Genomic DNA, 14,817 nt, shown 5'->3' on the forward strand with positions numbered 1-14,817 from the left:
CACAGCTCGCAATTATGTGCCAACCTGGATGAGTTGCACTACCTGAGCCACTTGTGTGGGTTGTAGACTCCGTCTCATGCTACCACTAGAGTGAAAGCACCGCCAGCATTCAAAAGTGACCAAACCATCAGCCAGAAAGCATAGGAACTGAGAAGTGGTCTCTGGTCACCACCTGCAGAACCACTCCTTTATTGGGGATGTCTTGCTAATTGCCTATGCTTTCCACCTGTTGTCTATTCCATTTGCACAACAGCATGTGAAATTGATTGTCAATCAGTATTGCTACCTAAGTGAACAGTTTGATTTCACAGAAGTGTGATTGACTTGGAGTTACATTGTGTTGTTTAAGCGTTCCCTTTATTTTTTTTTAGCAGTATATATAAATCATCTGGATAGTCCACATGGGGAACTCTTATGAATAGCTTTTCCATTACCACAAAGTCTGAAGTTTTACATTATGTTTTGGAGTATGAAAAATCAGGAAGATTAATTGATTATCCTGGCAGCAGGTGTGAATTTGAAAAAAAGTCAATGGATTAGACTGGCACACTTCCATTGATAAGAGGATAAAGAGTCACCAGATCAAACAAAGGAGACACGATGGCAGTCACTGATAGAACTGGCTACTATTTATAAGGAAGATTATAAAATAAATTAGAAAGTCCATGGGGTAGGGTAGAGTAAAGTAGAGTAGAGTAAGGTAGTAGAGTAGAGTAGAGTAGGGTAGAGTAGAGTAGAGTAGAGTAGAGTAGAGTAGAGTAGAGTAGAGTAGAGTAGAGTGAGGATGAAGAAGAAGAAGAGAAGGGTGAATAGAATAGAATAGGATGAGGGTGAAAGCAAGAAACATTGACTATCTTCTACACTATTAGAATTGAGAATTCACAACTTTCAGGACTTCGCAGAAGAGAATAAATCTTTAGTGGAAGTAAATGGTGCTTTGGAGAATAAGAGAGAAGATGATTGCAGAGAAGGGGGTGCAGTTGTGGTCACCTAGAAGACAGACAGAGGTCATGAGGAATTAAAGCAAATGTGGTGCATGAAGTGTATTGCTTATCATGAGCAAGGATAAGGGATGTGACAGAACAATTTTCAAGATTTATAAGGTCTTGTGAAAATTAAACTTTCTTGCTATTACATCTGGGGACAAATTATAGTGCAAAGAACAAAAGAAACAGAATCTTATCACTAATAATCTAGAAATAAATCTCCAGGCTCAAATAATGTTTTCATCCATCCTATCAGACTACAGGAAAAGACTGAAAAGCAAGAGAAACATGCTGCAAAGAAATGAGTGTTTATAGAAAAGGTGATGGGACAGATTTGATCTGAATTATCTGGACTGTAGGTATGGATCCAGGAGTAGTTCACAATAACTGGTAAACATTATTTTGGCAGAAGCAGCTTGATAAAGAGGTTTTTCTTTAACACTAAATTCAGAATCCTGCATTAATGCCGAAAACAAGGAAAATAGGCAGAATAAGCTAAACTTCTTAGCACAGAAAAGCAACTGCGATTCAACAGACATAATACAAACTTGGATTCCCATGATTGGAAAAAAGAAAACGACAACACAATTTGTTCAACAGGATCTGAATAAAAATGGAAGAATTGTAGTATGTTCATAGGAATGAATTTGTTGGTATTGTTCTAAGCATATTAAAATAAGTAGAATAAATACTACTTATGCCCCCTATTTCTTTATTCCAAAGAGAGGATAAGAGACAATGCCTTCTAAAAAAAACTCATGGCAGATTTTTCAAGGTTGTATATGAAATGGTAATAACATCTCTTGGGATAGAATGGCCCTTGCAGGAAATTTGTGACTCATTGTCTCCTTCTGACAGTGCAGGGAAGCATAAGAGAACTGGTTAACCTTGCCACAAGCAGAAGGAAGAAGGGATGGCTATGAGGGACTGAAGTCTTCAGTGGTCAGGTGAAAAGGTTGTGAGTCCTGGCCAAGAAAGTAATTTGAATAAACTTCTCAGAAAAGCCCCTCCCTAGTTCACAACATTGCAACATTTGGTTACTGTAGCTTTTACAATGAAAGTAGTACTGACATTGCCTCAATCTGAGTGATGTGTGGAAATGTAAATAACAGGAACATTGGGAGAAGTGCTTATGTAATATTCAAGGCTTCTTTTTTTTAATTATTTCAAGGGAAACTAAGATAGAATGTAGTTAAAACTTATTTTGGATTTTCAACAATTATATTTAGTGGACTCAGATTAAGGATAATTAGTACTCCACAAAAGGAGAAATCAACAGCAACACACAGCTCAAAATAGGTGAACGCTATTTAAAAAGGAGATGCTAAAAGAACAATTGCAAACAATTCTACAATAGTGTGAGAATGAGAAACTGTGCTGGAGTTGCCATAACTTAAAAATGGAGCAGGCACATAGACAGAGAGAACGAAACCCAGGAACCGCATCAAAAATATCTCTCCAGGAGGTAGATAAGGAGAAAGCAAGTCAAAGGACAAATGTCAACAAAAGATGGACAAAAGGGGTTGGGTGCCAAACACATGTGACCCCTCTAATTCCACTGAGAGCTGCCAGTTTTGTGAAACAATAAAGCAAGTACTTTGGGGAATAAAAGGGGTCCAGGAGTCTGCCCATTCTTTGAACTGTCCTGGATTTTGCTTGACTCCAGAAGTTGTAGGTGCTCCATCACTAGATGTTTGTAAAAACAGAATGGATAGCCATTTGTCTGAAAAGGACCAGAGGGTAGAATAGAAGACCTCCAAGGTCCCTTCCAACTCTGTTATTCTGTCGTTCTAGTTCAGAGGTCTCCAAACTTGGCAACTTTAAGACTTGTGGACTTCAACTCCCAGAATTCTCCAGCCAGCTAAATCTGGCAGTTGAAGTCCACAAGTCTTAAAGTTGCCAAGTTTGGGGAGCCGTGTTCTAGTTAGTCCTTGGAAGCCTAGTTGCAAAAGATGTGGGTAAATGGGGATAAGCATGTTTGTGAGAGAGATAACAAAATATATAATAACCAGGAAAGTTTTACTACCAAACCTGACCTGCCCCAGTGGTTTGTTGAAAGTGACTTTTACATATATAAAAGTTTCTCAAAGGTAATCACACTTCAAGTAGAGTCCTGTTGCAAAGCCTATTATAGCGTACAAAGGAATAAAAGTTATTCATTTATTTGGAATGCAAAATACTTTTGGAGTGCATTACATCTCGTCAGTGAAGTGAGTTGATTAAGCAGATCATTGCCAATCCTGTGGATGAGTGTTTGAATTTATAAATAAGATCACTGCATATTACAGCAGAATACATATTCTAAGTGGCAGTATTCTAAGTGGCAGCTCCTCTTATATTTTCATAGACTTATTTTCTGACTGTAGTACTACAGAAAGCTCTAGATAAAAACAATTACCTGAGCTTTATCAGTCAGGCTTGAGGGCTGGGCATGAAATTAATGCAACTTTGGCTGTACTAGTGACTGGCCTTTATCAGGTTATGAGAAAAGTTGATACATTCCATCAACCATATTCTTTTGGGTATTATTTCAGAGGTTAAGAATTTACAGTGGTTCCATTCCTTCTTCAGTGGACAGTTCCAGCTGGTGGAAGTATGGTTGGTCCCTACTGAGATGCCACGGAGCTCAATCTTTTTCTCCTACCACTTAATAGCTACATGAAGCCACAGGAAGAGGCCATCTTTTCGGTGGGATTTGATAATCTTATAATAGGGAGCTTTATATCTTTACCCTGGGCCATACTGGTGGGAGAACTTGTGCTACAAGTCTCAAATTGGTCTTTTATAAGCTTTTAGGAACAATTTAATGTGCTGATTTTAACTTATAAAATACCCTTGTGGCTTAACACCAACATATCTTCACCACTGCCATTCAGCCCCACCAATTTGACCTTGCTAGGAAAATGAGCTGTTTTTTTTTCCACCTTTAAGGATCTCTAGGCTGCCCAAACACTATTTTTTACAGAGATTGTAGCTCTCTGAAATGGCTTTTCCCTGTTTCTCCCTGAACTTATCTGCTTTCCAAAGCATATAAAATGGAGTTTTTCCAGAAGGCATTTGAGAATTATTTTTATTCTTGCATGATATTAATGTTTCGTTATGTTTTAAAGAGGACCACAGAGGTCCTAATGGTTTGTATACTTCTAGAATACAAGAAAGAAGTTTGGTGTAGTAGTTAACGCATCAGTCTAGAAACTAGGACACTGTGAGTTCTAGACCCACCTTAGGCACCAAGCCAGATGGGTGGTCTTGGGCCTGTTTTTTTCTCTCAGGAAGGAGGAAATGACAAAACACTTCTGAAATCTTGGCAAGAAAATTGCAAAGACTTGTCCAGGTAGTCACCAAGAATTGAGCACAATTGAACATAAGGTAGAAAAATCTGTATAGCTAAAGGATTGTGGCAGGGTATAAATGTAATAAATAATTCAGCTTGCTAGCTAATTCCATGGTGGCAGTAAAAGGTAACTTTTTCCATTCTTTGGTTTTCCAAAGTGAGTTTACTTGCACAGGTTGACATTCTGCTAACACTTGTTCATTCTGCACATTTTTTTATTAGCAGGTGAAAAAAGACAACTGTACTTATTACTCATGAGTTATGGATTTTTGCTAAATATAGTCAGCTGTGAAAATTGCTCTCTTCTGAGCTCTTTTTTCAATAGTATGATACCTTGCATAGCCATTAATACATGCAAAGTTAGTGGAGATTGTCATTATTCTCATTTAACTACCTGCAATGTCAAATTTGTAAAGGAATCCTAGAAAAATAGAACAGAACCTGAAACATTTTGGGATTATTGTAGATAACATATACAATAATGAAATGTATAAGACTATTATTATTATTATTATACAATAGAACTCTGGCAAATATGATCAAGAATTTAATATCATGTTTCTAATCACTAATATTTATATGTATTTTATATATTTATAATATTGAAGAAATAAAGTGAGCAAGTTTTCTTACAATAAATATCTAGTTATATGAATTAGCACAGTGATGAAAAATACATAGCAGAAGTCATCATTCATTTCCCTTTTTCACAACAGCTCAAGACAGCTGTCAGCATCTTGATCCATCTTGAATCAGATTTGGGGCTGCCAGCAGCACTACCCCCTCCCATTTTTCTCCACAACAAACCTGTGAGGTAGGTTGGGCTAAGACAGGCTGACTAATCCAAAGTTGTTCAGTCAGCTTTTGGACATATTATTAGTCAATATATAAACTGGCATATGGCAGGTACAGAAAACTCATTTTTAGCACAAAAATGATTTTTAAGTCCAACCTGCTGCTCAAGGCAGTAGTCCTTACTCCATCCTGATAAATAGTTGTCCAAACTTTTCTTGAAAACCTCAACAAATATAGCCAAAGAAAACAAGTGGTGGAGATAAGACAAATTCATATTAACTCAGCGGCTAGAATAAGAATGTTGAAGTACTATGTAGCTATGCATGCACGTATGTATGTGTTGATAGGTACATCTCTATCCCCACTGCTGGTTCCAGCAACACGAGAAAAGGGTATTTAAACACCCTTCTCCGATCCTGTACAATGCACTTAGCATTGGAAAATAGCTTCCACTGGATTAAATAGATAATTGTACATGTGTTAACTCAAAATTAATTAGAACTCTGGGAATTGTTGTCACATAATAACTGGAAGATGTTAGGCTGTGGAAGGATAAACTAAGAAAGATGGCTTGAATAAACCTATGCTTTATTCGTGATGTTTTAGAACTCTGTTAAGTGTTGCTTTTTGAAAAAAAAAATAATGAAATTCTACTGACGCAGTAAGTGGTTAAAAACTATTTTTTCTTACTTAGTGGTTTGGGGACAATGTTTTAGGAAAGTGTCTCATTTTCCAGTGGAGTGAGTTTACATAATGTCATAATCCATTCATATTCCAAGTATAACTATTTTGCTTTAAGATGTCCTTTCATAGCAGTAAGAACAACTGGAATTCCAATTTAATGTTAGGTTTTGCATAAAATGGTACATTTCATTATAATTTTTAAATGTTGTTTGACAATTGTAACTACAGTTTTTTTAAAAAATTGTTCTGTCAAATGAGGCATAACAGTTTAAAATTTGGCCAGGAATCTGACCTGAATAATTCAAGGAAACATGACAATAATGAATAAGAAAAGATTAAACCACTAAAACCCTTTTACAGTGGTTACTGCAATATTTTTAATCAGCTTTCAAAACCAAATGTTTTATTATAATTCTAGATAAATCCTAGATACATACCTTGTTCCTGGAAAGTATGGTGAAAGAGTAAAGGAGATAGACTATAATTGTTTTCTTTTAATTTGTAAAGATACAATTCCTTGTCATAACAAAAAATAGCATATAAAACGGCATATGTTATGAAAGAATATTCTTTTGAAGAACATATGTTTTGAAAAACTATCCAACTCTACCGCAAAACAATTCTATTTCAACACAGAAAAATGCTTAGATATGGGAAAGCACAATTTTTTGGCTGACTATCTAACATAGGCCTACGTTCTAAATAAAGATACAGTACGATGTAAGGAAGCCAATCTACTGTTAAGCTGAATGAAGGCTTTCTCTTCTCTATATTTCAAACCTATGCTTAAGCATGGGATATGAGGTCCTATTGGCCATCCTACAGTGGGTCAATTCTCTGTTCAAACATCCCTTATCTCCACTACAATTTTTGAGATTTAATTTGGAAGTACACAGAATCCATATATTGCAGTGTTACTCTTACCCCAAAAACCTACCCTAAAATGTTCATTCGAGACTGATTTGCTTACCATAGCTACAAAGAACGGATTTTCATGAACATCTATCTAAGCCATACCCAGTTGGACTTCACTAGAATACCATGAGTTCGTTGGAATACATCCAAGATGTCCAAAGTAAAAGAAAATTTCATGGGGAATTGAGATAAATGAAGAACAAGTATTTCTAGGAACCTATGCCTAGAATTAACAGAGTTATGATTCTAATTGTAGAACCCTTCAAATGGCTACATGTTCCCCAGTAAAACAATAGCATTTCCAAAATAGCATTGCTATTTGCCAAATTATGTTGATGAACTAGGAGCAGTTTCATTAACATTAATGTTTTACTCTTATCTTTCTCCAAATATATCAACTATTATAGGTAGCTATTCAGAAAGATGCCTTTCTCATGATGTTCCACCCCTCTGAAATTCTTCTCTAAGGCAGTCCTCTTCTTTTGTCACTCTTCAAATCTTAGCACAAGTTGTTGGAAAAGATGATTATCACTGTGTATATTGTTTAGAAGGCCCTTGAAGGTGTCGTGCCAAACTTTTGGAAGGACAGAGCCACTTCATTGCCACAAAGAGCAATTTCAGAACAGCCATTTCATTCAAAGGACTCCAAACTCCCCCAAAATATTCATTTATTTATCACATTTATAAAACCACGCATCACACAAACGTGAATAGAATATCACTGAAAATATCATCATAGCATTTTTTTTTATTAAATCCTGATACTTAGTTTTGCTCACACTAATCAAACATTTAATTGTAGCCCCATCCCCTTTTTGTGAGAGTAAAAATGAAAACTAGAGTTTTCCTGATCAGAAATGATGATAATGCTAACAACTAACTGCCACCTTATACCAAGCTCGGGGAAAAGCAAAATGTGGTATCCATTACAGGTGGAAAACAGAAAAATCAATGTTGGGTATAAATTGCTGTGGGAGAAGAAGGAACTGAATTCTCATACAGATATAAAGAAATCAACTGCTTAAGTACTTTTACCCTAATATGCAATAACATTCTTATCATGCTGAGGATGTGGGCTGTTTCTGAGTTCGAACCCTAGCCCTTTTATTAAAATATAAAATATTTATAATTTAAAAATAAAATATTTATACTTTATTGTCTAAGTGTCTCACACAACATAATCTACATCAGTAACACAAAAGCATGTAATAAATGAAAAAGGCATAAAACCATTAGTAATCCTAATTAAAGAAATAGCAGGAAACGTTCTATATTAGAAATGTTATTTTTAATAACAGACATTTTTATAGTTTTTATATACCACTGTGAGCTTACCGTGAAAATTTATTTTTCCCTATGTTCAGAGCACCATTGCTACAAATTGTAATAAATTTCTTAGCAACTTCTTAAGCATAAAAGATCAATGAGAAAACTGAAGTGGAATTCAATCAAATGTATATAAATGGATTTCAAACTGTCTTATCTTTGACTAGAATGTGGTTTTTATTCAGGGACCCAGGTAAACTGGGACAGAAGTCAGATAAATTCAGATAATCTGTACCATTACTCATGCATATTGAAATGTGGTGAAATCAGAGAATAAAAATCAAGACTGAATTATATTTAAGTTTTGTGCTTTTGAGTACATATATACAGACTTTACAAGAAGTTAAAATTTTCAACTAATGAATTTGCACAATCAAAAGGAAGTTTAATCTATCTTCATTTTTCAATCTTTACTCTGAATATTGATTTTAGTACAAACGTTGTATTTTTCAAAAATATAAATTCGGTATACATTCATTGGTTATACCACTCACCATGGAAGAGAAATTCATCAAGGAGGTATTTTTATTTCCAGGGTTGCAGTTAAAATTCAAGGGTTGGTCTGTCACCGTGCTCTTTGTGTCAGAACTCAGTGACCTGTCTGGATTAGCAGATAGTTTTTGGAAAGCAATACAAGTCATGCCCATGAAAATGGATGGCTTGATCCAAAAAGCTTCCAGAGCAATATTAAGAGAAACCTGTCAAAACAAATGTGAAAAATCTTATATTTAAATGTATAAAGTTGGTCTTTTCATGTCCATGTTTAATATACCTCTAAAATATATATCACTTTGAAAAGCACTCATAGAGACCTTTTTAAATCTCAAAAAAGATTGAATTTACCACATTGTAATATTCAACAAATATAAAATTGAAATCATTTCCTTTTCCATGTTTTACTTATGATATATCATAATTTTATGTAATCATCAAATCGTTTGTTATATTTACACTTCAGTTCTACTACCCCACCAGTGTATGGAAATGGGGCAGAAATTACCGGACTGTAAAACAGAGTACTACGTCAATAATTTGTCAAGGAGGAATCACCAGAAATTAAAGAAGAGATCTTGAAAAGGGTGTTGTGGGAAGAGGTTCTCACATATTCATAAGCAGTCAGTCGGATAAAGGTGTGTTTATTACTTAATTACTATTACTAGAACAAGAAGGGATAGAAAAAATTCCTCCTGCCTAAAAAAAGAGTGGCTTGTGGTTGTAATATTGTTTTGGAAAGGAAAAGAGCTAAGAATTCAAATGTTGATTTCATTAGCTTTCATTTAATGCAAAGTTGATATCATATATAGAAGTTACTAGAATTCTTTCATAAGAATTATATTGTATATACATAAGATCAATCCAAGGAGAAATCCTCAGATTTTAGGGAATGTATAATTCACACTAAATGAAGAATCTGGTAACTTTAAAATAATCCCAACAACCTTGGCCGTGAAAAGGAAGGGGTGCTTGGTATTCAAGGGCAGATAATTGTTACAGCAGTTGCAATAGTTGCCAGAACGTGTTTGGTGCATCTGGGTTGCGATAGGCACTGCAAGAGGATCATGGCCCACTGTTTAATATCAAAGTCAGAGTTACAGGAGTATAGGAAAAAGAAGATCCTGTTTGCCAGACTTCATAACACACATAGCAATAAATACCACTTCTCCAGAAATTCACCTTCACATTCAGTATAGAATGGGAATAGAGAACTCACAGACTTAATACAGTTAGATTTTTTTTAAAATCTGCCGCCCATCTAGCCATAAGACTACTCTTAGTGGCTTGCAACAGTAAAATGAAAAACTAAAATGAAAAAATATAAACAGAACAACAGCAAAGCAATGAAACAATAAAAATAAATAATCAAAGTACAATAATACGCAATAAAAGATGGGAGATGGGTAAGCAGGGAGTGTAGGGAGGTTAACCTAGTAGCAACTTCCAATTTGGAACTCCCCTATTGGATCCTCAGGTCAACCAGCAGATCCAGGTCTTCAGGCCAGAGTTCTTTGACGGGATCTGCAGCAGACCTCTTCAACATGAGTAACGGTGGGCTTAACTTAGCAGGATGATCCAGTTCATCAACTAACCTTGACCGATGCCATAGAGGGTTTTATGTTGCCTTGTGCAGACAAGAACTTCCTTGTGCAGTGAGAACAGACCGCTATATTAGATTGGCCAAGGATCCAATACAGCAGATATTAGTTATGCTATATTCTATGAAAATATGTAGAAGATGTCCTACTACAGAACATAAGAATGAAGTCTTGAAAGCCAAAGATATCTTACACCGTAGTTGATTTTCAGCTTGAAACTTTCAGCCCTTATAGCAAATACACAAATATCAGATCAAATATCAGATAAATACTCTGATACCACTGTAAGTAGGAGTAAATTTGTTAAGATGGTTTATACCTGGTAAAAATCCCAGAATGCTATAAATATTTAAGATTTTGACTCAACTAGAGTCACCAAGCAGATACTCTTACAGCATTTAGTATCAACCAAGTGCCATTTACAGTTTTCTAGGATTATTTCAGCTGAAATAATAAATCTCTTGGCCAAATTAGTTCCTATGATACTACATTTCTTATTTTATCTGCAAAAAATTATTTGATTGTGTATCCATTAAATTCAGTATTGCCTACAGCTCTTGGCTGTAGGCAGTAATACAGTACAGTAATACAGTAATTCTACAATAAAGAAGCTAATCAAAAATAAGTTTTACAATAGTGCTTTGAAAGTCTCAAGTACTTCTTCAGCACGCATCTGGATCAGAAGATATTTGTACATGTAAGATCACAAAATCTCCTACAACAAGTGTTTTTCCTGCATTATATGAATGATCTCTGAGGTTTTCACAATTTAGCAGGCAATTTCTGAGGTTTTCAATAGAGCATCTTGTGGTTCTGCATCTGTGAATGTCCTAGAACTAAGACAATGTAGCAGGACTAGTAACATTCTGGCTGAATGGATTACTTTGGAACAAGTTTTTCCTTAAAGCCTTAATTTTATCATGAAGATTCTTATTTCTTGTAAGACTCCATAAAGTACTTCACGTGGCACCAGTTATATGGCATTTTTAAACTGTAAAATACACGTTTCACAGTCAATAGTTTGTAAGAGATGCTGTACACAGATTCTGAAATCATGGCTATTCAGTTCCTGTATCAGTTTTAAGCCCTACTGAATGGGCACTGATTTGTAAAGCACTTCCTATTATACAGCAGAACTATGTGGTGTCAGACAGATCGTCATCACTGTATTTTTCATTGTCAAGGACTATAGACAGTTGCAAAGTGACTTGCTTTCTTATACCAAGGACATTCTGCCCTCTGTGCATGACATTTCCCGCCATGAATACACATTTCAGCTATACTGTTTGCAACAACTGTGGGGAAAAGCTTGCCTGGCTTGACTTTCTATCTGTTTTGTTCAGTGCAGACTTGCCAGGTGGTTATGGTCTTTTAATAACTTCATTTAGATCAATTAGAATGGCAAAATTTCTATTCATATACTGTATCTTACTCAGTTTTCCCAGGTGGAAAACTTCATCCCCAGTTGATTGCACCTTCTGCTCTTTCTGGCTTTGTCACGCCCGTCGCCCCTGGCAGAGTCTGAATCCAAATAGCTGACAGGGAGTGCAAATATGGCTCCGATGGCTGTAGAGGAAATTGGGGAAGAGCAAAGTCCAGCTGAGCAGAGCAGGGGAGAGGTAGAACAAGGGAGGAGTTCAAAAGAAGACCCAGACCCACCTCCTCTTCATCCTAGGGCATGCGGGGAGGAACGGAGAAGAGAGCAACATGGGTTGCGTGGCTTACGGGGGAGGAAAGGGCCCTGATTCCCTTTATTAGCCACATCTGGGAAGAAAGTTTAAGAGACATGCAGGCTGCATGCGGCAGCTGCTGGGAGCAAACATGAGTTTATCTTGTGTTGACTTTGCATTCCTGGCATCCTCCCAATTGAGTTAAATTATTGCTATTCCTTCATGTCTGGAATTCCTTCTCCTGTCCTGCTGAACTAATTACCACATTTTGCCTTGTTTGGACTTAGAGTTAGTTTTTGTTGACTACATTTTGGCCTTGATTCTCTGTAGCCAAAAGCTGTTCCTGGGAAAGTTCTTCTCCAGCCAGAAGGTAACCAGGACATTGGGGGCAAAGTTGGAGCTAATAAAGGGACTCTTATTGATTAACTGACTATGTTGCCTTTATGCCATGCCCCGGGTCATCACAGGCTTCTTCCTTGGCTATTTTTTCCACTAGTCATTAATTGGGATCCAACTGTTATAATTCTCTAGCTTAAAATGAAAATAAGTGGTACTTTACAGAGGTGGTATTCAGCAGGTTCTGACCAGTTCTGGAGAACCAATAGTGGAAATTTTGAGTAGTCCGGAGAACTGGCAAATACCACCTCTGACTGGCCCTGCCCCCATCTATTCTGTGCCTTCTGAGTACCAGCTGATTGGCTGGACCATCTTTTGTTGCCCTATACAGGAGAACGGAGGTGGAAAGCAGGTTAGTGGGGTGGGGTGGGAATGGAGATTTTGCAGTAACCTTCCCCCAGGAATGGGGAGGGAATGGAGTTTTTACAGTATCCTCCAAGCCACTCCCACCAAGCCATACCAAGCCACCAAGCCACGCCCACAGAACCGGTAGCAAAAAATTGAATCCTACCACTGGTACTTTACCAACTGTTTTGCTTTGCTTAAATCCTTTCTAAGTTCTGGCAATGAACAAAATATGTGATAAAATTGGGACTTCCGGTTTGAGCTTCTTCAGCAACAGACCAAAGCCTCGTCTCTGAGAGGTTTTGATCCGTGCTTGTCGCTGGAGCATCCCGAGCCAGCTGGTTTTGGGGCTAAGCCACCCCACAGAGGTGGTGAAGAAGGGGGAGACTGCCTGCAGGGTTGAGGAGAGCCGCATCTCTCCTCCCCAGCTGGCCATTATTCCCTTTCCTGAAGGTGGTTGTAGCAGTGGTCAGAAATGGCCACCACAAAGAAGAACTCGACCGGAAAAGAATGTGCAGGAAGAAGATAAGAAGAGAAAGTTTTGGTTGGCCGGGTCAAACAGCAAAAGCAACAAATAAGGAACTATGATATTTAACTGAAAAGAAGTGTTAAAGATGTTAAAATTTTAATGATTATAATTACATATATTTATAATCCTTTTTTTTTAAAGGATATAGTGTGTATTATAAGAATGTACCAAGCAGAATTCGATTGGAAGTTATGTATTATGTATTATATTGAAGGTCATAACCTTGAGGTATATATTGAAGTTTAAATAAGAGTTGAATAGATGTAATTAAAAGATATAAAGGTGTCATACTCCAATTAGTAACTACCGGAGAAAACTTGTTTAATGAGAAAAGATAATATGAAATTGAAACAGAACAGACAAAAGTATAAATATAATGATTTGAATTAAGATGAGATAATCAAAATAAAATTGAGAAAATTAAAAGAGGGAAAAAACTATATAGAAAATGTAGAGTAGATATGGAATAGAACACAAAAAGGAGCATGAAATTGAGTTTTGTGTCTGTATAAAGAAGTTCAACCCGGGACCATGCTATTTTCAAAAAAGATGTTTTACTTGTATTTTGTATGTGTGAAAAAATAAAACTTTATTAAAAAATATATATATGTAATAAAATTGGATGAGTATGTAATGTAACACATTTTTCAAGGAGCATCTGCTTCTTCCTTCAGATCAATATTTTAACAAATCAAGAAGCCATATATAACAATACCTTTGATACAACTTGTGCACTGCTGCTCAGAGTTTGATTTGAAATGCGTGTCACACATTGCACAATTCTTGCACATGCTTTTTTGTCCTTTTGCGCCATCCATAATACATGGTCATCTACCAGCATTACATTGCTGGCAATCTCTATGACAGCATCTGCAAGCTGCTAAGACAAAAAAACAAAAGGAAAAAAAGGGGGGGGGGAAGAGTATAAAAGATGTAACTTCTATACAACATAAGGCAAAATTGAAAACAGCTGTATTTAGGAATTCTGTGAAGCATTCAGGAACTACCTGTTCTAGGAACACCAACGTACATTTCAATTTGGCAGCCAAAAGATTAAATTGATGGATATGCCTCTTTGCAAGTCAATGATTATCAAGTCAAAACTATTTCAGAGTTACATGAGTCCAAGCAACTGTTCTATTGAGAATAGATATTTCTTAAAGACTTTTCAGCAAGAGTTTTAGCAATATAGATGCAAAATAAGAACAATCCCTGAAGCAAACACAAGAAATTCAATTATAATAATTTGATCATAAACATGTTTTTAAAGTATTAATTTCAGCTCATAGTAATGAAAAGGCTGAATTATATATAAATGTAAAATAGCAATGCTAATTGTTAATAGGATAAAACAGATTAGGTTTTGTTGGAATACTATTCTCATTAGAAAGCTTGTGTACATCTTCAGATAAAGCTATCATAGAAATCAATGCATACTTACAACTGAGAGGTAATAACTGATTAAGCTATGCATTGTGAACAGCATTGGTTTGACTATAGATAATACCTGGTTTATAGAAATTTGAAATAGAATCTCGGTGGCCCAATTCAGAAATTGGCCCAAACCATAGTTTTTATTTCACAAAACTCAAATCTCAAATCCTTGCTTTAATTTCCAAATGAATGGTTGGTTTAAGCTTCAATATGGTTACTCCTTGTAATTGCATCTAATATGAACCCATCCACTATTTAATGGCTAGCTTCTCAAATCACATATATTTCTAATTGGTAAATAAACCACAAT

At 36.1% G+C, this 14,817-nt stretch overlaps 1 protein-coding gene across 2 annotated transcripts in view; it reads right to left on the reverse strand.

Annotated features, from left to right (window-relative positions):
• Positions 1-14,817, reverse strand: part of ADGRA1 (adhesion G protein-coupled receptor A1) — a 392,880-nt gene that overhangs the window by 188,516 nt on the left and 189,547 nt on the right. Inside the window, exons 11-12 of one of the 2 annotated variants that reach the window (XM_026710526.2) lie at positions 13,789-13,953; positions 8,535-8,738 (exon numbers count right to left, since the gene is read on the reverse strand). In XM_026710526.2, the coding sequence (XP_026566311.1) occupies positions 8,535-8,738; positions 13,789-13,953 (369 nt within the window). The remainder of the gene's footprint in view (positions 1-8,534; positions 8,739-13,788; positions 13,954-14,817) is intronic. The other variant, XM_087932478.1, reaches the window with a different exon arrangement.

The sequence above is a fragment of the Pseudonaja textilis genome, chromosome 4 (assembly GCF_049901715.1).
Source record: "Pseudonaja textilis isolate UNSWEBS1 chromosome 4, rPseTex1.2, whole genome shotgun sequence".
Classification (NCBI taxonomy): Eukaryota; Metazoa; Chordata; class Lepidosauria; order Squamata; family Elapidae; genus Pseudonaja; species Pseudonaja textilis.